Below are 27898 nucleotides of genomic sequence, written 5' to 3' on the forward strand. Positions count from 1 at the left end.
CATCAAGCCCCCCTAGTCAAGTGGCTTTCTGTTAGCGTAGCGTTCAATAGAATAGACTACGAATGTATGAGATTGACGTAACCTGTAGATACGTTTATCTACAGCCTACGTCAATCTCATACATTCGTAGTCTATTCTATTGAACGCTACGCTAACAGAAAGCCACTTGACTAGGGGGGCTGGTGTGTCGCGAGTCCGACTCCCACTTAGAAAACAGATTCGGACTTCGAAGCCCTCGGTAGTCGGTAGGTACGCGAGTCCGACTCCCACTTGCCAAATTTTATTATTTATTTAGGACTAACTGAACACAATAAATTTTAAAGTTATATACTTACGTAGAGAAAATCGCAAGCTGATTGTGCTTAATGTTCCGTGAACGAATGTTAGTATATTCTTGAATATATGTATGAAAAAGTAGTAAAAAAGTCTTGGAAAGACCACGGTCTTTTAAATATAATACTCACTCTGTTCCAATAGCATGCCATGAAAATATTTATTACAGTTTTATTGTTAATTTATATCCTTATATTATGTACATAAATAAAACAACCAAAATAGTTTAGGTTTCAATCTTTTATATTTTTTTCATCATTAAAAGAAATTGACTTAAAACGATATAGGTAAAATAATAATATTTCATAATTCATTAAGTCACATATTGGAAATCACATCCCGTGATATTAAATATTAATTTTGAAATTGTAGGTACATTATAGTTATACAACATAAAGGATGTATTTTTATGTAGATAGGAAAATAAATATTATTTATTTCCTTCACCACATATAATACTTAGTTACGTGAAAATAAATTTAAGAGCGGAATTTAAAATTAAGTAGATATTAAACAATAATTAATAACAAAGTAAGTTTAAGTTTATATATAACATAATTGATGTTTCACTTAAGAGTAAATGGTCATAAAATACTGATTTTAAACTAGGCACTAAACATATCTACAAAAGTATAAATAATTTATTAAACAAGAACCTCCCTAATGCTACTTAAACTTAAACTTGTAGGCGAACAAATATTTATAACTGTTTTTCAAAGCGACATTCCCATTCACTTATAGTAAATTTTATCACAATGTTTAATATTGTATATTACGAAAAATTAAATTTTATTAACCGTAGGTAACGTAATTTTTATTAATGTGTAGATAATATAATATACATGAAACAATAGTTATTTCTTCCAATATAATATTGCAATGTGATATATTTACCTATACTTAGATACTATAAGAATATATTGTTTCAATTTCGTTTGTTGGACGTGTTATCTTTAAGATTTCTTCGATTTATTGTCTGGTTAATAAAATTTCTTAACACATAGGTACTTAAGACTACTTGTGCAAATATAATAAATTCTCGACCAGGGCATTATTTCAAGCACATGCCAAGCGCTTTTAAAAACGTATAGTGGTGGACGGTAAAAGGATATCAAGGAATGATTAGAATTACGTTCGGTGGTTGGGTTGAACAGTAATGGGGTTCGGCGTGCTGTAGGCGTTGGGAGCCTTGGTCGTGGGGTCTGGACTACTGGGAGGTGAATTATGTATTTCTGCACTCAATTCAGCGTCTCTTTCCGCTATCTCCTCCTCATCGATGATAGATATATCGCGAATAGATGGCCTGTGTGAGCGCCGCCAGCCTGTAAACAAATATTTATTTAAATTGATGTTCAAAGAAGTTTAAAAGCAAAATATTTTTGTTTGATCAGCTTCGGAAAATGATTAGTGGGATCTATTTGGAATATTGGCTTATTTACAAACGGGTATTTTAAATGAGTACCTAGTAGTTCGTACTGTCCTGTTTAAACTTTCATGTAGATATCTAGTCTAGCTGTTAAAGTAAAAAATAGAACTATATAATATATTTATCTACTAACAATCGACTTAACAATGAGACAACAGTTTACGAAAAATAAAATATTCCAAACATTTTTATAGACTGTTGACTGTGCCTTTCTGATAACTGGTAACATTAATAGGTATGGTAAAATAACAAAGTTAATATATTAATAATTAATACATTCTCATTATATTTCCAGATAGTTGAAGGTCAAAGAGTATTTGATAAGAATTCCTACTACTATCGCACTACAAAAAACAGTCAGTCTTCAAAATGCGACCATTAAGATCAGTGAATTATTTTTATACTCCTATTTGTTTAATCATTTTACTGAGTATAGAATATGTTTACAGTAAAAGTATAGTGAGTTTCACGGAGAATGGACTGGAGAACGAAAATGAGCACCCCTCATTGTTAGTTAAAACTATTTTAGCCAATGATGCAAGTTTTAATATTGTACCTAAAGATAAGAAAGCGACAGTTGGAATCGAGACGGGCGACAAAAACTTAAAAAGAAGAAAGAGGCAAATGAACACGGCTTATTCGTCTAATCCATATATTTCGACGAACGCATCGAACACCAGATCACCGTATAATGGCTACAGCAGTTCGTTTTATCCCCAACAAAATTATTCGCAGCCCTCATACAATTTAGGCATTAATAATACATCAAGAAATGGTGTGTACCAGCCCTTGTATCCAAATTTATCGTCAAATAATATGCCATATAATAATGCTCACAGTCAGCAATGGAATCCAACTCCCGCATATCCGGGGTATAACCCAGTCAGCTCGAGACCACCGTATCAAATTCCTCCTAATAATAATCAGGTACCATATAATTACAGTAATAACTATCCTCATGCTCCTGGTCCTGGTAGTCCCGTTAAGGTGAACAATCCTTACCCAAATATCCATTCAACTAATTCTACTTTCAATTCTGGTTATAATTTAAATACAAACAGACCACAACATAACCCAAGTTCTAACTATTCAAGCTTAGCTACTGTAACTCCGAGTACACAGTTCAATAATAATTATAATTCTATAAGACCACCACAAAATACTACTTATAGAAGTTATCCATTTAATAATCAGCGTAATAATTCATATCAAGGATTATCAAATTTCAATGGAGTTGAACCGAATACAAATAGGAACAACGTATTTACCAACTCCACGTATCGATTAAACAACGTTTCTAATACTTCGTATCAGCATGGCATAAATAATATTCCCCCAAACCAAAATAATCAAAATTTTCAACCTACCTATCCCAACCCACCACATGGATATAATTATAACAACAATCAACACTTTCCATCGGGACAACAAAATGGAAATAACATGTATCCTCAATCATCCAATCTAAATTATAATCCAATCGAAGGTCTGGTGTTAAATGGTTATCATCCGCCCCAAACTAACACTAACAATAACAATTATAATCACAATCAATATCTAAACCCTTCTTCTTATAATAATAACCAGTATCCATCTTACACTGCAACTGGTTCCGGCCCAGCTAATCAATATGCAAGGCATAATACATCCTCATATTATGATCCAAGAAAAAATCTTCCGTCACAGTTTTCCTATTCACACTAGATAAACTTATGTACCTATTTGCAATAAATGTATCATAACAACAAAACAATGTTTTATTTTGGTATCCTCGTGCTTTTTTGCCATTTTTTGTATATAAATCATTTGAGTAAAATATTATTATTAAAATATTTTTCACCTTCCAAAACTGGTGGCTTTGTGGTCTTAGATAAGAGCCTTGGTCCCGTAATCGTGATGACAATAGCTCCGAGTGGGGCCGTTATCACGATTGACATGATGCAAACCGTGATCACTGTTTCAGCGTAATTAATTAGTTCTGCTGAAGGTCCGTCTTCTCCTGCCATTTTTCGAACTTCATCTAAGGCCACAGGCGCTAGAGCAGCCTGGAATATAATAAGTAACATTTTAATTTCTGTATCAATATGGAAATATTACATTTGATTTAAAATTAAGTCAACCACAAAAATATAACGTAACTACACAAACGTTATCATTTTGAATGTTTTTTCAATTTTTTTTAATTTATTGAAATCCATGTTTTTATATTTTCACATATTTGCGTTGATACAACTTATTTAATTCGATATGAATTTAAATAGATAAAATATGTTAATCCTTACCTGCACTGTAGCCTTCGCCATCCAAGCCAAACCGACAAATATTTTCTCCTTCATGTTGAGGTTGCTCCTGACCGCACTGATGCTAGTGACAATAGCTCTTAGAACAACACAAGTCATGAGAATTCCGCATCCCACCATAACTAGGTGTGGCGGCAATTCGGAAATCTGAAAAACAAATAATAAGTTCAATATGGGAATAAAGGTATTTTTTTGCAAAAGAAATAGATTTAAAAAATAGAAAAGGTACTTAGATATCTCTTGATTAATTTGTCTTTAAGTACCTATAAATAATTTATAACCTCTTTGTTATTTATCGAACCATGGAAATGGGAGAATTGTGTACTTTCAAATATATTTTATTTTAAATGCACCTTTAATGTGTACCTAACGTAATATCTTATACATTTATGCTCTTACCACAATCTGTGCCCCAGTTACGGAAAACAACATAGGTTCGAAGAACATCCAGAAAATTTCGAAAGCAGTAGCAACAGGATTATCTTCTAGTTCCCAGCCCTGTTCTACCCAATTTTTACCAGCAACATAGGCAAACGCTATCACAGCCAAAGGACCTGAAAACAAACATCGATAAATTTGCGTTTTCGCGCGTAGAACTACTTATTTATTAATTCAACGTAATAAACAATTTAAGTAGGTAAATTTTAGTAACATTGTTTATTCATTCATTGTATATAATGTGATTATTTTATTTCGCTTGTTTTCTCTCTGTTTTATTGCAGCTCTGTTACTATTCTTATAACAAGGTATTGTTTGAGTGAAAGCCAATCTGCTTAGCGTGGAAAACAATCAGCGTACTCGTATGTATTGAGTCCAAACAATTTTACGACTACTTAGTAAGCAAAGAGGAAACTGATTGCAATACTTCTGTGTGAAGAAATATCACGTGTATATATATTTATATATATTATTAATATTTAAAAAAGCAATGTAAAAATATTTATCGTTGAAATGAATTAAAAATAATTTTACGTACCACCGCCTCCCCAGCCGATTTCTTCTGACCCCAAGACGGACATTAGACCTCCAGTAAGCAAAAGGAGTACTCTTAGAGGTACTAAAAAGGCATCATTTCGTTCCGGGAAATACTTCACGAGGTAGCCACAAAATACACCAAAAGCTATTCCACCAATAACACTCAGGGGACCCTGTAAATTGTAATGTTCGCTTAAGTAGATAATTAATTGAATAAATTGCAATTAATCTTCATGAGTCTGCAAGTAAATATAAAATACTAGGTTTCCGCCCGCGGCTTCGCCCGCGCAGTCAAAGAAAAACCCGCATAGTTCCCGTGGGATTTCCGGGATTGCCTCATTTTCCCGGGACAAAAAGTAGCCTATGTCCTTTCTCGGGTATCAAAATATCTCCATACCAAATTTCATGAAAATTGGTTCCGTAGTTTAGGCGTGATTGAGTAACAGACAGACAGACAGAGTTACTTTCGCATTTATAATATTATTATGGAAGTAATATATGTACGTTGTTTATAATAAATATGTAATTTTTTAATAATAATTCAAATCAAAGTCATTCAATTCCGAAAATATCTTTCCATTTTATCTTCTTTATATAAACAAAGTCGATGAGCTGAATGTGATTACTCTTACTGTATAAATTATTACGATATAATTTTAGCAATTTTTATAATTGCTGTATAAAAGCAAATTATAGCATAAAATCTAGTTCACAGTATTTGACCATGCCTTAAACGCTTTCGAGTTCACCGTCGCGGTCGTGATCATGGTCACATTATAAATTTATTGGAAAATTTTATCCAACTAAACCTTATAAGTGTGAATAACTTATGAACATCCGGTGCACAGTGGACATGTTAAATCGTGTATTTGAAATGTACATTTTCTAAGCGCTATAGAGTTAACATATTTTAATTTTATAATATGAGGTCGTTTTTTTACCTGTATTATATTCATGGTTATTGATGAGCTTGAAAACATAATAGATGATACAATTCCAAATACGGCAACACTGGCAGCATCGTCTACGCCGGATACAGCCAACACAAGTGTGGGGATCCCTTTGGACACTCCATATCCTTTACCTCTGAGGCGGAATAGACAAGGCACGATTACAGCTGGTGACACTGCTGCTATTATTGAGCCAAGTAGAAATGCTATAAGGAGAAAATATTAAATTATTATTTTTTTTAATTTTATGAATAATTTAGCCGTATTTTGACATAATTTCAAACTTACCCCAATCCCACGGTAATCCGAGCAAAAGGTTGGCCATAACAGCACATAGACAACATTCGAATGTCCATGGCACTAGAGCTAGTTTTATAACAGTAAAGAAATACTTTTTCATTGCAACTGGGTCTAGGTCTAATCCTGCCCTAGTTAAAATAATTGTTAAAGCTATTTTTCTGAAATAGAAAATATCGTATGGGTTAGATTATAATATTCTCAGATATTGCACGCAAACAAACATTATAATTTCAAATTCGTTTTGCGCTCACCTTATATAAGAGCACACGTGTTGGTAATCGGAATTGAAATTAACAAAACCAATATTTTTTAGGATTATTCCCACAATTAACATCCCGATTAGCGCCGGCAGTGTGGTAAGTTTCACCATAAGCCATCCGCCGAAGTACGCCGCTATAGTCATCACGGCGAGCGTAAACAGCTGCCCACCGGGCGCTGCTGTTTCCCCTAATATTATCCATATTGTCACCCAAACTAAAATACCTGTAAAATAACACAAGAATGGATAAGTGTACCTAATGACAAAACTGAATAATAATACTAATCCTACTAATTCATTCCAATTTGTCAAAGAGCCATTTGCTAAAGATAACTTTTGTCTTACAATATAGTAGGATAAGATTTAGAATAAAAAGACGAACATTATTCCATTATTTAAACATTTGGAATGGAACAGGATAGGACGCTGAGTTTAATCACATTAATTAAGAGAATAAAAATATAATTTGCCGTTATTCTTGTTCATGAAAGTGACCACACATTTCCTGCATAGACAAGATTTTGTGAACACAACAGTTATGAATGACAATGGAATATCGGACGAAAAATTCTTAAATATTTTATTCTGAAAACGTTGGTTAATATTTTTCAGACATGAAACGCCTTCACCAATAAGAAATTAAAACTACATAAAATATTGAACCACATATGAAAAATATTGTAAAAGGAAGTAGGAACCACAATAATTTAAATACGGACATATTACTAAATACTTAGTGAGAAAGATTTAAGGGGACGTCTTTAAGTGAATTTTACGACAATTATTCATATAAATGCAATTATTCATATAAAATATGTACAATTTCATAAAAGATTTTTTTAATGTTCGTCTATAACACTTTTATCGCAAATGGCAAATAGTTTTATAGGCGAAGCAATATCACAATTACGTTGAAATAAAACTTTAATAAATACTTCTAATTTTAAAACAAAAAATGGAGGCATTTTGGTGATAAGGTATTTTGTATAGATATATTTTAAAAAAGAGCAAATTGGTGGTTCCATTATCGGAAATTTTTTGTGACATAGTCACGGTTTTGATTCGATTAGTTACATAAAGTAGGTACTGCGCACCGATGATGTCAATGTTAAGCAAGTAGATTATTTGTGATAGAAAATTATTTTATAGTAAACATTTTAACATGAATAAAGGTTGTAATTTTTTGTGCAAGTAATTTGATATATCGGAACGTAGAACTTAATAGGGATAACATTTTCCAGCTCATTAAAAAGACCTAGTTATATGCACATGCTCCATTTATTAGATAGTATGAAATAATAATTATTTATTAAAAGGCTAAATACGTTAAATACCATTACATAAGATTCATAGATTTACTCACCAATTAATAATACTGAAACGTTTTGAGCAAAGTGTCTGTATGAAGGACATAACGGGTACGGGCAAATTTTTTGCCAGTGCGGAGGCTCCCACGACGGAGTTCCGGACTCTTCACTGTGACACTTTTGGCAACAAGCGTACCACCACGATCTACACAAAACAGATTAAGGTACAGTTAAATCGCTTAAGCACATTCGAAACAAAACCAGTTTAGTATTATCCACATACCTCTCGATGTGTTCACTGTGATGTGATAAAGCCTTCTTGGAATAAATTGATGATGTCGTTGAGTATTTTTTATATCTACCTTCTATATGCGCCGGCCGATCTGTAAATAAAACAACTTGTATTACCGCCACAGAAGGTGATGTGTTACTGAAGGTTTTTCGTTAATCGATATAATTATTATTGAAGATGAGAAAGGACAGGTGAACTTAATTATTGCTCGAGGGCTATGTATGAATATGGCATGTCTCCAATAATTATATAAAAATAAATTGTTTGCGATGTAAATGTACCTAATAGTTACTTTCTTATTTCCTTTATATAGATATGATAATAATTAAATTCATACCCCAAGATGAATCCATTTCAGCCGCCATGGCATTGTGCAGGTTGCTTTTTCGGCGCGATGGCCCCTCCGCTTGTCCAGATACTCGGCCATTCCTGCTGATTAAAATTTATTTTATATAATTTTAAAAATAATGGTGCTCCTTATACCTAAATATGTAGTAAATCTTCAAGAATATTCATTTTGTCTTCCTCTTTCAATCGAAATTTTCTTTTCAAATAAATAAATATTCTACATTAATAATACGATTGTTACAAATATCGCTGTAGATTGATTCTTATCATGAATATATTTTCATACAATTAATTTGAGGTGTAGTCACTAAAAAGTTTAATTAATTTTATACCTAAATATTCCGAACTGTCAAGGGCATGAAATGTTCTACTTATATTGGCATTGCTTGGGCCATGCACTTGCAAAAGGTTGAATTGCTTTGCCCATAAAAGTGTAAATCATGTGACTGCCAAGGTTTTTGTGAATGCAAGGTGCAATAAAGTGACATTTCAATTAAGTTCAACTGATAAAAGTTTTCTTTACTAGATAACATGCTAATGTTACTTTTGATTGGCCGGTGAATTTTGTTGTTTGTTTTTACTAGGTATAATATATAAAAGTAAATAAAACTGAACTAATAAAATATCGTAATATGCATAATGCGTTGCATGGTCAATGTACCGCGACGCATGGCTAGCCTCGCCATATCGGCCATGGTGAACGATATTTTTTTCTTATTGGAACGAATCATAGGTACCTACTCTAGCAAGTTTGATGATTGCAATTTAATATTTACCGGTTTTACACGGATATTTTTATACTTGGGTATATTGACCTAGTTTCATTTCAAAACGCAACGAGTGGAAGTCTTATTAATTAATGAACACATACACGTACCAAATATTGTATTCAATTTTTAAATAATCATTTAAAATTTTAATTAAATATAAGGAAAATCTGTATTATTACTTTCTAATGAAACTTATAGTTTCTAAGTTATAAACTAGGGTGCTAGGCTATAAACTTTGTGTATTAAATTTCACCCACACTAATGATTCCAGATATTCGGAGTTGATTAAATTACAAGCACTTATATATCAAAAGCATCTAAGCTTTCACATACGGATACGGCTTCAGATAAAATTTCAGACCGTAATATGTATAAACTTTGTTAAATTATTTTTTTAATTACTTGCACTAAGAAGAGGTAAATTTTTGTTTGATTATTATAAATTTGGCGTAAGTAGCAGTTGTTCGACTCAATTTTTATGAAATTATTATTTATTAACATAGTTACCTAAGCTACGAATTATGATGTTGTTGAGTTGAGTGAGCTTTCGTATATAGGTTTACCTTTAGAAAATAGGTATAACTATAATAATATTAATTTATTGGTGTATTTATTAATAATTAATTGAATCTTCTTTAAAAATATTTAATGTTTGATTTATAAATTAATTATCATCTGTCATGTAAGAAGTTTATTTTTATAAAAATATAGAAGGGTACTAAAATTTTTAAGGAAAAACGACTGTGTAAAAACGCCTAATTAACGTTGATAGAAACCATGTGTTCGGTCTTAATTTCGTTGTTAGACGGTTGATTTAATTGTACAATATATTTAGACTTACCAATGTCTGTTGAGTGCGTCGGTCTCAAGTGACGAGTCTGATGGGAGATAGGTGTCATAGTGACTGAGGCTACTGTGAGACATCCTACATGGCACTCAGAGAGTCTTGTACACTCGCAATCGAACGTTAAGGTGCGCGGGTTTCAAATGTGCGCGAGGGCATGCCGTTCGATTCAGCACACTCCATACCTATGCGATACCGTGTGTGCATCTTATAGGAGACGGTACAGCCAAGTCGAGCCGCCCGCTTCCTCTCACCCCTGGCACGTGACTGCCTAACAATGCTGGGTTTCGCCGGCCGGCTAAATTCTTATTGGCTGACGATAAATGCTTTGCCGATCGCAAGCATGCAAATTCGCGAAAAGGGTAGCGGCTGCGCCAGCGCGCAAGTGTCAAGCAACTGAATGACGAGTCAATGCTCACTACCATACTATATAATAATTAAACAAATACATATTTCAAAGCTGTGACTACGTCATTCAGAAACAAAGCTTGTGTAGAGGTAAATTCGACGTGCATAAGCTATGAGGCATGAAAATCATGGTTGTGATGAACGACTTTTTCAAGACAAATTATTATTGCCAAGATATAAGTATTAACTTTTATTTATAAAATTATATTGATTTTTGTCAGCTTAAGGTTATTTACCTCCCGTCCAAATATTAAAACTATGATTACTACCTATGTAGGTATAGAAACATTATTCTTAGGTCGAATTATGGGTCCGAAATGGGTAATAGGGCATTGTATTTATCCGATCGCGAAAAATACGATGATCGATACTGATCCGATTTAATTTTGATTTGCTGGATATATTATTTGCGAGCACCACAGGCGAGCACCTACAGAATGGATATTTTTGCGTGCACCTAGAGAACTGTTTATATGAAGGGGAGATAAGCTTCAGTGTCATATTCTATTTTAGAAATTTTATACCTAGGTATGTGAAATAGATAATTTTGAAATTGAGAACCGAATATTTTTGTTGCTAATTTACATTTTGTTACTAACTAGAATTTATAAAAAAAAAACAATCAACATAAACTCAAATGTGATTCCTCACATGTCATTTAATGTTGATTTTGTGTTATTTGTATACGTCAATATGAGAAAATACTATAATATATTTTCTTTTAAAATTTTACGACCATCTATTGTAGACTTGTAGTCATGTGGGCGTACCTAAATCATACATAAAATTCGTAACGATTACAATGTAGGTTTCAATACTAAAGGCACGTGACTGTCAAGTGATTCATCGGCCAAGTTGAGCCAGTGAAGCGTATAAGTTGTTAGTATACCAGTACGCATATTGGGATGGCCAAATAAGTTGAGCTACGGACAGGCAGTAGCGCATACATCATCATAGCTCTTACTTCATCAGCCACCGCTGTACCTTTCACAGAATATAGTCACGTGACGGTCGCTAAAGATGAATGTTGTTATTGCTCTATGTAGATTTGTAATAATAATTGTCGGTGTAAAGTGAAAGGTACGACTACACAAGCCATATCCGCCTGGTCTCCAATTGCAAACCGTTAATAAATCTGTATGGACATTAACACATTTGAGAGGACATTTGCACGCCTCATAAGCGAAGCGTTGAGGTGGGTACTACTGTCGCTTCGCGCAAAACATCTGATTTTTCAAACTTAAAATGTCTTTATGTATCATACATTGCACTTGTAAGATAATACATACACACAGATATTAAGAAAAAACACTATTTTTAACGTTCATGATATTTTTGATGTCATTTTTGTTATTTAAACTAGTTAAAAAACAGTTTAAAAAAGTTCTGTCTTGGACGTCCGTGTGTCTGTATGTGCGGATCCTTTCGAAATACTTTACTAATCGAGTCTTTTTTTTTCTCTTACGCTTGAGTATGCTCAGGAATAGAACCCTTTCATTTTTCAGGGTCTGATTCGATGTGGTTTAATTGTTATTAAATAAACAAAAATAATAATTAATAAATATTTATTAAAAAAAAATTATGAGGCGTGCACTTTTGGATTTTCCAAATTATTTTATTATGCATAAAGTTTGCTAGTATAAGAAGATGTATCTGGTGGTATTTATGATAGTATTTACTGGTAGTATTTGTTAATTTATCATATAGCCTTCCACATAGATTGTCTTTATATATTATAAGGGTGATTTAAGGATAGAAATAATCAATACGAAGAAATTTTTTATCCGACTTAAAAAAAAGGAGGAGGTTATCAATTCGGCCGGTATGTTTTTTTTATGTATGTACACCGATTACGCCGAGGTTTCTGAACCGATTTACATGATTCTTTTTTTGTTTGACGTGGAATGGTTTCGAATTGGTCCCATAAAAATTTCATTCGGGTAGGCCCAGTAGATTTTATTTTATGCGCATTTTTGTCTGATCTCGATGACTTTATTGAAAATCTAGCAAGTAACTTTGATTCACTTCCCGGTTACCAATTGAGCTGAAATTTTGTATACGAATGTAAATTGGATAGTGATGAAAATTTATCATCACATAGAGCTAATTTGATGATGGAATCGAAAGGTGGCCATAGGAACTCAGTAATTAATTGACTGAACTTTATCGAGTTTGGGCTCGTTTGATTCGTGTTGAGTACGTATGAGTACGAGAGTATGATAACGTAGTTATTTTTGTTCTTGTTTATCAAACATTATAATTACGGTGCATTAATTGAATGTAAAGGCAAAACAATGGAAAATATGCAATTTGTATAAAGTGACATTCTTTGGAAATTATTGTTCAGATCAGCCTGTATCGACTATCGACGCCTATAAGCCTTCTTCTAGGCTTTGGAGCAAATCCAGGAAGTGATATCAATTATTATTAAATGATGAATCTCAACTTTAAATATGTAACGTTCATGAAATTTTGATTATTTAAATTGGCTTCAAAATTAAACGCTTTATTAATGTATTCGTAATGAAAAGCGAATACCTTATGAAAATGATAAATTAACTATAACCTATGGATATAAAATCCATAAATTTTGCAGAGCTTGTATAATCAATAATTCGATTTGAAATTACGAAAATATATTCTACAATTTTCAATTTGGTAATCGTAAAAGTATCTATAATTCTACGAAGCGCATAAATTATAATATCTCACATTATGTAATTAAATAAAAATTAATCGTGCGGGGAGGAAGGTATATTTCGATCATAATATTATGCTAATATGAAAATGCGGATAACATTTATTTATGTAGGTAAGTATATTAAATTAAATTAACCATAAAAATACGAAATACTTTGAAGAGTTGATTATCATTTTGATAACATTTAAATATTTATTATCTACTATTAAAATACAACATACATAGTTTTGGTATATAAAAAGGGGAATCCGCTAGAATTGAGTAACTATAGACCCATCAGCCTTCTACCTAGTGCATACAAGCTCTTTTCTTCTATTATATTAAATCGAATCTTCTTATATATAAAAAGGAATCGCAAAATGTGTTGGTAAGCGCATAACTCGAGAACGGCTGAACCATAGGGCTGAACCGATTTCGATAATTCTTTTTTTATTATATTCCTTGAAGTACGAGGATGGTTCTTATGTAGAGAAAACGTAAACATGTACCACGGGCGAAGCCGGGGCGGACCGCTAGTTGCTAATAAAATTAACCTCACGCAACCAGTGGAACAGGCGGGTTTCTGTTCAGGTTTTAGTACAATCGACCATTTTCATACAGTGGAACAACTAATCCAAAAATACGAAGAATACAATCCTCTTTACATAGACTGCATCGATTATAGTAAAGCTTTCGACAGCATTAGCCACAATTCAATATGGAACGCACTAAGAACATCAAACGTGGAAGACAAATACATTAACATTATAAAATGCATCTACTCCAACAGTAAGGTAAAACTAGAAAGAAGAGGTGATCCTATTAGAATAGAAAGGAGAGTTAGACAAGACGATCCTTTGTCGCCTAAACTTTTATAGCTGTGCTGGAAAGTATATTTTCTAGCTTACAGAGGGCAAAATATGGTATTAATATTGATGGACGACGCTTGACGCATCTCAGGTTTGCAGATGACATCATATTATTCTCTGAAACAGCCAAACAATTACAAGAAATGCTCCGGCAGCTTGATAAAGAAAGTGGCAAAGTAGGTTTACAGTTGAATAGAAGTAAGACAAAAATCATTACCAATAGCATTAAAATACCTATCAACATAAATGGAGGCACGATAGAATACGTCAATAATTACATATGTTTAGGAAAACAAATATCATTCAATAGAAACAATAACGAAGAAGAGGTAGAAAGAAGAATAAATATTGCATGGAAAAAATTTTGGTCACATAAAGAAATACTGAAAGGAAACTACAGTATGAAGATGAAGAGAACGGTAATGGATACATGTATCTTGCCTAGTCTACTGTATGGTTGTAAAACATGGACCTACACTAATAAAGTGAAACAAAGAATAAATACAACACAAAGGGCAATGGAGAGAAGTATCTTAAATATCAACATTAGAAACAAAATAAGTAACACAACAATACGCCAGAAAACAAAAATTTTAGATGCACTTACCCACGCCTTGAAGTTTAAGTGGCAATGGGCAGGTCACATTTCGCGCTACACTGACAAAAGGTGGACACTGCTAACTACCAGATGGAAGAGACCAGTATTGGGCAAAAGGAATGTTGGACGTCCATTCAAAAGGTGGGCTGATGATTTTATAGGGGTCGCGGGGAAAAATTGGATTTATAAGGGAAAAGACAGAAATCTTTGGAAGAAAATGGAGGAGGCCTTTACTCAAACGAGATCCATACCTCAACTAAATATACAATAAAACTGTAGCGACGACAAGCCAATTTACGAGTTACCGAATTTCAAGTGTAGTACCTACTAAGAAAGTTCACACCATAGGTTCACACGGTAACTCGTATATAAACAGTTTGTGCGTTATGCATAGACAGTCACGGGCTTGTCGGCACGCGGGTGGGTCGCATAGGTTGAATATTAATTACATACCGAATAAATATATGTAGTTAACAAATTATAACCTTTGCGTAGTTATCCATCTTTTATTACACCCGCACATAACAAGCCCCTACATCGGTGACTCCCGGCGAAAAGTGAACATTATTATAGTGAATTGCATAGATATCGTTTGTTAACAATTAAAAATGAATCCGGCAGTTCCAGTTAGAGCAGTTTCGTCGGTACAGTTAAACCTTCTCGAGCAGTTAGCACAACTAAAGCAGCGGATAAACCAGCTGGAATGTGCAGGCTCGAGAGGCAAATCGTTTAGCGGTCGAAAGTATGAAAATAGCACGCATCGTTCCGCATCGCAAAGTCGCGATCGTGCAGGAAGCTCAAAACAGAGAAAACCAAATTGGTTATGTTTTTTCATTACTGCTTTAAGCATAACGCCAGCAAGTTCATTCAACCTTGTTGTGCGTGGCAGAAGCAGCAGGAGAGCCGACTTTTAATTTTACCAGTGTCGAAAAATAACCGATCCGCGAGTGAGTGTACTGTGTAGTGATTATAAACCTTACGCGGCAAACGGTAGTGTAATTAAGACATTTGGTACTAAGTTAATGACTTTAGATCTTAGTTTACGGCGACCGTATAAATGGTCATTATTTATTATCGCCGAGATAACTCAAAATATGTTTTGGTTTATAAAGTGCAGATTTTTTAGCACCTACGGCCGATGCATCGTTCGCACTTATGACGGACGCATCGGATACTCATGAAGGTTATTTTTCTAAGAATTTATCTAAGACTGAACGCAAGTATAGTAGGGTAACGGCACCAGTGGTCAGCCTCATAACAGCTTTTTGAAGTTTTGACAATTGCAATTTCTACAACAATCGTCGAATAAAAAAACGTACAACATGTATGGATTTATTGTTTATTGTAGTTTCGAATCAGCGTTAATCAAAAACAATAATTCTCTTAGTAAAATATATAATTAATTTTAAACAAAAAATGGCCCAGTGTCCCAGTGAACAGCCTCTAAAAACCAATAAACAGCCTTGTTGAACCCAGTGTTCAGCCTTTAGTAAGTATAACTAATTATGAGATCAAAATAAACAATGTTATATCAAAATCAACTATATTAATCCATCAGTCCCCGGAATCACAGACACAATAGAAAATCTATTGTGTCGTGGCCCGATCGGGGCTTACGGTGGTCAATGGGTTAATCACATTTTTATAGCAACGATTCACTTGGCACAAAAAAATGTATATGGCACATAATACAAATATTATTTTAAACATACTATTACAATCTCTTTGTGTCTTCTTATTTTCTAGGAACTTCTTATTATTTATCATAAAAACAACAATAATTCTTTTTAAAAAAATCAGCGATATTAGTTTATAATATGTCCTATTGATGTATCTATAATCCACAATATATATAATTATAATCAACCATAGGAGGATCTCTTTCGCAGGATTTCTCCGGAGGATACTATTGTCTTGGCGGCATTTTTAGCTAGAAAAAAGGGAACAATAATAACTTTTGGATATGAATACACATAATACCATTATTTCAGGTAAAACTTAACTAACATGAAGTATTACTTATAGATTTAAACACAAACATTCGCATTTATACTTAAAATGTTATTTCAATAACATCGTGGCTGAATACTGGATCATTGAGACCACAGATTGAGACCCAGTGGTCAGCCGCTTGAAAAAAATATTTTGAAATGCGGCTGACCACTGGGTTTTCTAACAATTAGGAATAATCCCAGTAATCAGCCCCAGGGGCTGTCCATTGGATCTTTCATAAAAAATCAGTATCCAATGGTCAGCCCCTCAAATTTTTAAGTAAAAAAACAATATTTTTTATCAAATTTCATAAAATTAAATGCTCTAAGTAATCTATAAATTTATTATCTATAAAACACAATCACATTTCATACTAAAATATGTTATTTCTCACCTTTCAAAAGAGCACCACGTGAAACAAAAAATATTGCAGACATGACACTTCTGCTCTTGTCGGCGGACAGCACCTGTACGAACGTGTTTACTTCTCTCCCCTGACCCCCTGCTGCTCCTTTCGCGTGATGCATGAACCAATAACGAAACAGAGCTTCTATTTAAGTGCGCGTGATTTGGTTATTTTGATTACAGCGATATTTATGGCCAATAAACAACGCAATAGGCTGATCACTGGTGCCTGGCTGACCACTGGTGCCGTTACCCTACGTATGATAGGGAGTTATTAGCAATTTACTTAGCTATTCGTCATTTTCGGAATATGGTCGAAGGGCGACAGTTAACGGTGTATACGGATCACAAACCGTTAATTTATGCATTTTCTAAAGTAAATAGCGAGAAAGAGTTACCCAGACGTACACGACACTTGATATTCATTAGTGAGTTCACAACGGATTTGAGACACGTTAGTGGGAAAGATAATGTCGTTGCGGATTCGTTATCACGAGTCGCAACAATAAGTTGTCCCACTGTAATAGATTACGCGGAACTTGCTAAGGATCAACAACAGGATTCTTATATGTTGCAATTATCTAATTCGAAAGACGCTAATAATAGGTTAAAGAAAATTATGTTACCTGAAAGCGGTACATTTATTTATTGTAATTTAGATAATGATAAAATTAGACCCTATTTGACTGATAAATTTCGACGTATTGCCTTTGATAGTGTACATAATTTATGTCATTCCGGAATAAGGACTACACGCAAATTGATTCAAAATCGTTTTTATTGGCCGAATATGAATCGTGATGTCGGCCAATGGGCTAAAACATGCATTGAATGTCAACGATCGAAGGTTAATCGACATACAATGTCAGGTTTAGGATCGTTTCCGCAGTGCGATAGGTTTGAACATATTTATGTTGATTTAATTGGACCTTTACCCACTTCACCCGAAGGTTTTAGGTATTGCCTTACCATAGTTGATAGGGGGACGCGATGGTCAGAATGTTTTCCTACGAAAGATATAACTGCTGAAACGATTTCGCGTGTAGTAATATATGAAGGATGGATCTCTCGTTTTGGTTGTCCGAAAAAGTTAACAAGCGATCAAGGACGCCAATTCAAAAGTCAATTATTTGCTACACTAATGAAGTTATTAGGTATTAATAAGTTGCGTACGACACCTTACCACCCACAGAGTAACGGGACGGTAGAGCGTTGGCATAGGTCGCTTAAAGCGGCATTAACGGCTCGTTTATGCAATATATCATCATCTTGGGTTACGGAATTACCAACTGTGTTGCTAGGACTTAGAACAGCAGTAAGAAGTGATACCGGCATAAGCGCAGCAGAAATTACGTACGGAACAACTTTACGATTACCAGGTGATTATTACGATAAAAAATCGAGTTTTGAATTAGATAGCAGTCTTGAGTATGTAAGTAAATTACGAGACTCTATTAGAAAATATCAGTCAGTAGCTATTAGGCAGAATGAAAGACGGAACATATTTATTCACCCCGATTTGCAAAAGTGCGATTATGTTTTTGTAAGAAACGACGCAGTACGTAAGCCTTTACAACCAACATACGACGGTCCTTATCGTGTGTTGAGTCGAGAGGAAAAGGTATTTTATATTCAAATGACTGGCAGGAAAGTTAGAATATCTGTAGACCGTCTAAAACCTGCATATTATTTGAATGATGATAGTGATACGACATCTAGGGCAGATACTGAGGTTCCATTACAAATACCAAGTAGCGAATTGCCTAATACACATACCACGCGTAGTGGAAGAGCTATACGATTACCGGTACGATTTAGGTAATAGTATTGTATTTGTAATTGTTTCAACTATTTTATATTTATTAGAATTACGATGATTATAAGTATTCATAAGAGTTCATAGAAATGTATAAAAATACTTAGTAATCAACACATCGTATTTAATAAATAATAAACTTAAGTAATTTTGAAACGAGTTCATTGTTTAACGTTTTAAGTATGGTATTTCATATTTATGTTTTTTGTTGAGTTTTTATTGTAATGTTTACTACTTAGAAATTTAAGTACTTTTGATTTATGGCTTATGAGTGTATAGTAATAGCCTTTGTAATATTAAACGATACAAGTGTAAAGAACGTATTGAGATTTGAGATGTTGACGTTACTAAGTGTTAATTGACGTGTAACAATAATTATCGCACGCCACTTAGAAGAACCAACGCAAGTTTTTGTAATAAATAGTTTAACGAAATTAGGTGTTAACCGTTAACCACTTGTATACGATACGTATTGATTGATTTATATTGTGAACATTTTTTATACTTTATATTGTAAACATTTTGTAACCTTATATAGCGACACTTTATATACACCCATCTGTTTATTGTTTAGTTTACTTTTATTGTAAGTTTTTTTACTTGTATACCTTTTTTATTTTAAGGGGGGAATGATGTAGCGACGACAAGCCAATTTACGAGTTACCGAATTTCAAGTGTAGTACCTACTAAGAAAGTTCACACCATAGGTTCACACGGTAACTCGTATATAAACAGTTTGTGCGTTATGCATAGACAGTTAAGGGCTTGTCGGGACGCAGGTTGGTCGCATAGGTCGAATATTAATTACATACGAATATATATATGTAGTTAACGAAATATAACCTTTGCGTAGTTATCCATCTTTTATTACACCCGCACATAACAAGCCCCTACAAAACTAACACTTACTAACTAGCATAATAATAATACTAACATCATTTGAAATGTAAATTTCGAGTTATGGAATAAAGAAGACTTTATTATTTATTAAAATACAATTAAAACCATTTAATTCAAATTTAAAAAGGAGTGGTGTTTAATTTTTTTTATGTATTTTCTCTATCACTTTTTTGTTGTTAAACGGCATTTGTTGATATTAACTCAGGAACATTAATTATTCAATCAATTTAATTACCCACTTATTCAGTGAGAAATCTACAGGTTTTATGTTATCATTAGCACGCAATGCATAATTAATCGCTAATTTTATGTTTCTCCGTTATCGCTCATATAAAGTTGTAGGCGTGTTTAAAGTCGATCTACCTTTGCTTTACTTTTCCATTAGTTACTATGTAGTAAGTATTCTGTGACATTACTTTAACATTGTATGGATAGTTTTATAAACGAGAAAGCTGCTTTTTTTCCAAAATAATCGCCTAGGAAAATGAAAATTTGTTTGGACATTGAAAACCTGAGATAACCAGCTACAATCGAAACAATTGGGATTTTGTGAAAAAATGTTGCAGCATAAAATCAAGCAAATTTAAACTTTTCGACAAACTGCAACTTAAGGGGGAGATATACAGTGGTGGATGTTTAATTAGAAACACGTAACTCGATGCAGTAGTCATCAAATTCATTTAACATCTATGTATTAACGTAAGGTAAGATTCAAAACCTTCGTAGTTAAAATGTTTAATGAGTTTGACAAACAAAACAAAGCTAAGGCCTAAAAAAATAAAGATTTGCTTTTAATCTATTAAATAAAAAAAAATACTTGATATAACAGACTGGTTTGTATGACCAATAAAAACATTTCTAAATTTAATAAACTGTTGCATGACCCTTATTCTTTTTTCATTTAACTTCAATATATTAATTATTTACAAGTTGAACACATAGCTAAACTTTATAAAAAGTTTTTAAATCTAAATATCACCCACCTTTCAGAGGGCATTTTCTCCCTGTCCTTGCTATTTTCATCAGCCATTATAGAGACTTTTCTTTTGCCGTCTGGTGTTGGTGTAGTCTGTGGTGCTATGTTCGTGGTCGGAGGCTTTTCACTATATTGAGGCGGTGGCAAGTTTTCCGCCTTTTGTTGATTTTGCAAATCACTCAGATCGAATGGATATTCCTTTATCGCTGTCATTCGGACGCTCGTTTTACGAACCTGGAAAAATAAAAAAATATTTTTTATTATTTGTTAACTATTTTATGTTTAAAATTTAAATTTTAGGTACTAGTGGTCCTTACCGGATTAATTTTATAAATAATTATAAAAGCTGTATTAAGGTAGTAATAATAAGATTTACTTTAAAGAACAACACACAGTTTAAACTGAAGTAATACAAATTTCAATAAAACCTTTTATATACATCATACATTAACTATTAAAAAATGAAATACCTATTTATTTGATGTCATTATAATAAATTTTAAATAGCAGAATTATTTATTATAAATAATAATATTATTTAAATATGCACAAATTCGTATTTGCTCGTTATAAACATGAGGCGACTCGAGCGCAACTCGCAACGTTTGACAAGGAACTGAAAATCCTCAACGGCGGACAGATTACAATACCATTTCAGATAATATATTTTGTAAATAATGTCCTCATGATTATAATATATTATATTTCATGTTTTCTCTATTCACATAATAGTGTAACGCATTAAAACCAACCGACAAGTAAAAATGCGGAAAATTACAAAATATTTTTTGTAATAATTCCTTTTTTATTTATAGTGCACCTATTCCATTTAACAGATAAGGTTAAGACATATGTTTATTTCTATTGACTGATTAAATACCTATATTTATTTGTTCATTAGCAACTATGTATTATTCAATTAAAAGCGCCTTCCGAAAATTTTAAAGCAATACACGATAAACAAACAATTGTAAGTTTTTTTAACCTTTATCAAGTAAATTAATATGAAAGGTGGCAAAAGTGATTATTTATTATTTGATTTTTGAAAAAAAAAAATATCGCCAATTTTAGTCAATAGTAGGGGTGCATCCGATACCGATACCGATACCGATATATCGGCGATACTTCGGGTTAGCCGATATATCGGTATCGACGATATTTTTATGACCGATACACGATACTTTTTAATTTAAAAATGCAGTGTAAACGAGCGTGTTGTCTCATCTATTCCGTTGCAAATGAGGCATGAACAATGCTCGGGGAAACCCTGCGCTTGTGAGGGTGTTGTTGAGTTGTCCCAATATATCGAGAGATGCAGATCCATTCGTTTTCTGGCGCAATGACGTTTTATACCCAAACTTGAAAAAAATTGCACAGAATTACTTTAGTTTCCAAATGAGTTCTGTTGCATCTGAGAGACTATTTTCCAGCGTAGGTCTTATTCAAACAGACTTGCGAATCGCTTTCTCTGCAAAACTTAAGATTATGTACCTACTTTGTTTTTTAAACAAAAATCTTATCAATGTTAATTTTAATTACTAAAATTTTTAATTGCCTAATTATGTCTCTACTTTTTATAATCCGTCAGTCCTCGGATCACAGACACAATAGAAAATCTATTGTGTCTCGGCCCGATCGGGCCGCTCGGTGGTCAATGGGTTAATAAAAGAAAAATCTGACTTGTGATTTATTTATTACCTTCATTTTTAACCGACTTCAAAAAAAAGGAGGAGGTTATCAATTCGGCCGGTATAATTTTTTGAGGTTTCTGAACCGATTTACGTGATTCTTTCTTTGTTCGATGCGGGATGGTGTCAAATTGGTCCCGTAAAAGTTTTATTCGGATAGGCCCAGTAGTTTTTATTTTATGAGCATTTTTGTCTGTACTTGATGACTTATTTGAAATGTAGCAAGTAAATTTGATTCACTTCCCGGTAACCGATTGAGCTGAAATTTTGTATACGTATGTAAATTGGATAGCGATGAAACATTAACATGACATAGAACTGATTTGATGATGGAATCAGAAGGTGGCCATAGGAACTCAGTAATATATTGACTCAACTTTATCGACTTTGGGCTCGTTTGATTCGTGTTGAAAAATACACTAAAAAGTATTAAATAAAAATAACTACGTTAAAAACAACCGACTTCAAAAACGAAAAAGTAAAAAATAAAAAAGATTTGATTTTATTAATTACTACATATTATTTAGATGTGCTATTTATTAAATAGGTTTGAAGTCGGTTGTTTTTAACGTAGTTATTTTTATTTTTGAATTCACAGTAAGCGTATCGGTATCGGTATCGGTATCGCCGATATTTTTATAAGAGTATCGGTATCGGTATCGTATCGGCGAAAAGGCGTATCGATGCATCCCTAGTCAATAGTCTTCTAGCGAGAAATGAAGATCCTTATCACCCAAGTTATCAAAAAAAAAGCATTAAATATTTTTAAAAATGATCTGTAATTCTTCCAACAATGTGACGAAATTGTTCATAAATTTTTAGATATTCGTACATTATATACTTACATCCCTAGACTTTCTTGATGTGTGTACATTGATAGCCCAAGAAAATTAAGCCGAAAATGGGCCATTAGCGGAAATAATTATTCATGTAGTTTTGAAAATCGCTACAGTTAATCTCTAGAAAGTCCTCAAGCGTGGGGGGTGAGCTAAGGGTGAAGGAGGGGTTCAAAGGACTTTTTTTTAGATTTTTGCTCATAAGTTTAGGAGCTACACAAATATCATCATATTATATTCCACATAAAATTTTATTTAAATTATTTTTTAATTTTTTTTTGTACGGGCATTAGGTCTTTACTCTTTAGGAACTACAGGTGGGGGGGGGGGGAATCCTTTTCCTTCCTTCCTTGCGTGGGTGTTTTTGACGATGTATCGGGCAGCTACTGAGCAGCTTGACTTTGCAGAAATCGATACTCAGTTTTTATCAAATCCAGCACCAAATCCAAATCAGATCTTCATGATATATGTATAGTATATTCAATAATATATTCATAACGTTTATTCATAATCACCGTAATGGCGGCATACATCGATGATCATTCGTTGGGCCAAAGTTCTCGATTGTGAAGAGCTTTGCATTATAAACATCAATATTTTTACATATAGTAAATTAAATTATGTAGTTACATATTTTATATTTGGCGTTATGGAAAAAAATCTCCTTATACAAAATTATACAAATCTATTATACGTGCTAGGTACTTATATTATTTCATATCTAGAGTTATCTATATACAGGGTGTAATCATTAAGTGTGCACAAGCGATTATTCCGTAACTATTGCAGATATTAAAAAACTTTAAACTGATTTCGAAAGTACTTAACCTAATGAGTAAAATGGCCATAATAAATTTTTAAAAATAAAATGAGTAATATCCAAAAATGTTACATTAAACGCTCCCATATATTTTATTTCCCATACATTTTGTATTCATAGCAGATTTTCGAAGTGATGTCCTCATTGTGCAATACAATGAAGAGCTCTATTTACAGTTTCTAAATGAACTTCCCTTCAAATTTACGAAGTAATTAAAGCAGAAAACCAAAAAAAGAAAGAAAAAGCTAAAATGTTTCATATTAAATGTACATGGGATATTCGTAGATATCTCATACTAAATGTATGGGAGGGTTACAAGTAATTTTTTTAGATATTTCTCGTTTTATTTTTAAAAATTTACTATGGCCGTTTTACTCATTAGGTTAAGTACGTTCGATAACAGTTTAAAGTTTTTTGATATCTGTAATAGTAACGGAATAATCGCCTGTGCACACTTAACGATTAAAACCCATTGAGCCCCGAACGGCCCGATCGGGCCACGACACAATGGATTTTCTATTGTGTCTGTGATTCCGGGGCCTGAGTTATTAATTTATTAATTGTTTTATGTTAAAGCGGGCATCTGAGCTGGTGGTTGGCTTGATGGTTAGCGATCACAACCGGCCTAGAACTCTTGCATTTAATTTTTCTTTTAAGTGATGCATTACAGAAACACCATATTATTATCAAAAAAATGACTGGATAATGTACATACATGTGAAAAGAGTGGAAATAAAATTATTAAACACCGTCAAGGTGATTAATATTTTATACGCATAATTCCCTCAGCAAGAGTTTTTTTAATAAAGATAAATAGGAGAGCCTGTCCTATCCTGATATTATATCAATAACTTTTGAATCTTTCATCAAACACTATCAAAATATCTGCTTTGTGATGATATAGACCAGGAGATAGGGACCTTCAGAGGTACGCGATGGCAAAAAGAAAATGATGGTAGAGCGCTGGTACTGGCGGCCCAATCGCAAGGACGTAGTTAAACTTTACGGATAAATTATTACGAGTGTCAAACGATTTGCTCCGCAATATTTTTAGGATTTTCTGATAGCCCATAAAAAAGAAGTAGGCGGTTGTGTCATGCCACACTTCTTCAGTGTGACTTACAGCCCGCCATACCAACGCGAATGCGTTAATTGAATTGTTATTGTTTTTCAATTAACGCATTCGCGTAGTTTATCTGACGAGTTCGACTAACGCCCACGCGATCCACCATACTGGTATAAACTATAAATGACCGAAAAGTTTCTGTCACTATCTCTCGGTCTATAATCATTTGGAATACCATTTTTTAATGTGATTATATAAATGCGAATCCTTTGTTTTTTTTCAAGAGACATTGGTGCGATGCAAATTCAATTTGCACGATTTAAGCATTCGAAGAACAAATTGTAATTTGCTTGCGTGCTGTAATCTTTGTCAAATCCGTTGTTTGTTTTCATGTATCTTTGTTTAGTATAGAGCATATAAACATGGATATTTCAATTAACAAATCCTAGTTTGTATATTATTGTTTTTCATTTGAGTTTCATTTACCTACATCTTTTATTGTTTCATACATAACATTTTTTAATTATTTTTCTTATGAATCTCATAAATAAATTAGTAGATAATATCTTTCATCACATTTTATAAAAGATATACATATATGCAAGTAATCAAAATACATTTGCAAATATTAAATACTTATTTTTGTACGAAGTGCACTTCTATACGAAGATTTATTACAATAATAGTTTACTTTTATTGGTTCAATCAACACATACATAAAAATATAACAATGGCTTTTATAGCCGGTTATAGCTGTATCATTTGGCATAATCATGTTCAATGCAACACGTTAATCAATATTAAATAGGTAGATACGCCGAATGTTGACAGAAATGGTTTGCGGGTACCGGGCCGGTATTTATTTGCTTAAGTGGTCTCATCACAATCACATGATCTCTCACGAGGAACCGGCCACGAGTTTTCAATCATAATGACACGTTTATTTGTAGTTTACGCTTCTCGTCGTCACACTGTCGCACTCTTAGCCCCCCAACAATTCTTTAATTGGATTGCTCATGCATGCTAGTTGTGAATGTGTCCGCCTCATATGGAACATTGGCCTTTGTTGATTTTAGTAACTGAATTAATTGCATAGTTTCGAAATCAGTCTTTGAAGAGTTTAGTTACGTTAGGGCGCTGCATTGAAATTGCTGTAAGATGGTAGAAATACACCGATCTTGAATTTTTACCCAGGCCATAAATAAAATTATCCGTGAATTATTTCTTATTGTTTTTAGAGTTCCGAATCACGAAAGGAAAAAACAGAACCCGTATAGGATCACTTTTTTGTCCGTCTGTCTGTCTGTCTGTCTAGACCCTTTATCTTAGGAACGCGTAGAGGCATAAGGCTGAAATTTATACTGAATACTCAAATCGGTTGGCCAGACGTACGGTCGTGATCCCTTGAAGCTGTGAAAAAAATCAAACTTATAAACCAACGTAATCAAAAGATACGGCCGTTTTTGCTGCAATTGCATAATTTTCGCAAGTTTCAACATCCGCAAGGGAATCAAAAACTACAGTGAACAGAATCTTGAAATTTAGTAAAAAGAAATGTCTAGTAACACGGATAGAAGAGTAATTGCGAAAAATATGATTTTTTAATTATTTAAACATTTTTAATAATTTTCACTTGTTTTGTTTTTTAACTTAACTTCTTCTTTATTCATGAATGCCTATATAATTGTTATTCACATGAACATCTCAGGTCTTTAATAACTTTAAGCTGTAATAAAAACAAACTTTCGACTCGCACTTGCCCGGTTTTTATTTTTAATTAGATAGGTATTCCATCATTTCGTTTATTCAATACTTTAGAGCAATACTTTATTTGAATACTTTATAGAACTTTTTTACATACTCCCTTTGTTCAATTTCCATTATTGTTAACACAATAAATAATGCAAAATATAATTGTTTTCTATCTCACGCATATTTAAATCAAAACGTTATGAATCTTATAATACATTTTTAAATCGTAATAATATAAGACACTAATTTGGACTTGTCTGAGACAGATTTTACAAAATATTCAGGACAAAGAGTCGTGAGCTGAAAACGCCATTATTTATTCAATTAATATACTTCCAGAAGCTCTTTTGAATCGTCATAACATAGTTTTACCATTTATACAAAAAAAAAATGAAATAAAGAGATAACATCAAGCACATCGTTATATCGTGAAAGACTGATTCACAACTCTATCCTATTAAGCGCTCATTTTTCGCGAGTGTTATCAATGACATCATTTAAGATCAATACAAGATCAATACATATTCAGGTTCTTTTGTTTTAACCAAATACGTGTAACGTGATATTTATGTATTAGTATTTTGTATGTAAAATTCTAAAATAGCATAATATATCTGTTAAATATCATATGGACTTGGATTTGGATTGGAACATCTATTGCAGTTATAACTAACTAGATGTGCCCCGCGGTTTCACCTGCAGTGCTCCGCTCCTGTTTGTCTTAGCGTGATGATATTATAGCCTTCGTCAATAAATGAGCTATATAACACTGAAATAATTTTTCAAATCGGACCAGTACTTCCCGAGATTAGCGCATTCAGACAAACAAACAAACTCTTCAACTTTATAATATTAATTACATATAGATAAAACAAAGATAAAAAACAATCACAGGTCTCGATATTTTCAAAGTGAAAATAATAATTAAATACGTATATAGCATGCGTTATATTTGTATGTTAACAAATGTTTACGTACGAAGCTTTCA

General features: G+C 33.0%; 1 protein-coding gene and 1 long non-coding RNA gene across 7 annotated transcripts in view; both read right to left on the minus strand.

The window, feature by feature from the left end:
- Positions 1–565: 565 nt before the first annotated feature.
- Positions 566–27898, minus strand: part of LOC149490590 (sodium/hydrogen exchanger 9B2-like) — a 42755-nt gene continuing 15422 nt past the window's right edge. For 2 of the 6 annotated variants that reach the window (XM_089706580.1, XM_089706574.1), the window contains exons 2-13: positions 20756–20982; positions 8480–8574; positions 8134–8233; positions 7907–8055; positions 6536–6767; positions 6273–6442; positions 5976–6190; positions 5036–5207; positions 4459–4613; positions 4042–4206; positions 3600–3804; positions 567–1655 (exon numbers count right to left, since the gene is read on the minus strand). In XM_089706580.1, the coding sequence (XP_089562706.1) occupies positions 1462–1655; positions 3600–3804; positions 4042–4206; positions 4459–4613; positions 5036–5207; positions 5976–6190; positions 6273–6442; positions 6536–6767; positions 7907–8055; positions 8134–8233; positions 8480–8574; positions 20756–20961 (2058 nt within the window). In that variant the 5' untranslated portion in view covers positions 20962–20982 and the 3' untranslated portion in view covers positions 567–1461. Of the gene's footprint in view, positions 1656–3599; positions 3805–4041; positions 4207–4458; positions 4614–5035; positions 5208–5975; positions 6191–6272; positions 6443–6535; positions 6768–7906; positions 8056–8133; positions 8234–8479; positions 8575–10101; positions 10480–20755; positions 20983–27898 lie in introns of those variants that run through there. The other 4 variants (XM_089706568.1, XM_089706559.1, XM_089706592.1 and 1 more) reach the window with 4 other exon arrangements.
- Positions 16336–17316, minus strand: LOC149490591 (uncharacterized). The gene is made up of 2 exons (XR_016317679.1): positions 17046–17316; positions 16336–16589 (listed from the first exon to the last, which is right to left on the minus strand). It is a non-coding gene; the product is annotated as an uncharacterized LOC149490591 (long non-coding RNA).

Source organism: Colias philodice, chromosome 2 (assembly GCF_061535455.1).
Source record: "Colias philodice isolate Cphi_HAF_F1 chromosome 2, ilColPhil1 Martin Lab GWU primary, whole genome shotgun sequence".
In the NCBI taxonomy this organism is placed as follows: Eukaryota; Metazoa; Arthropoda; class Insecta; order Lepidoptera; family Pieridae; genus Colias; species Colias philodice.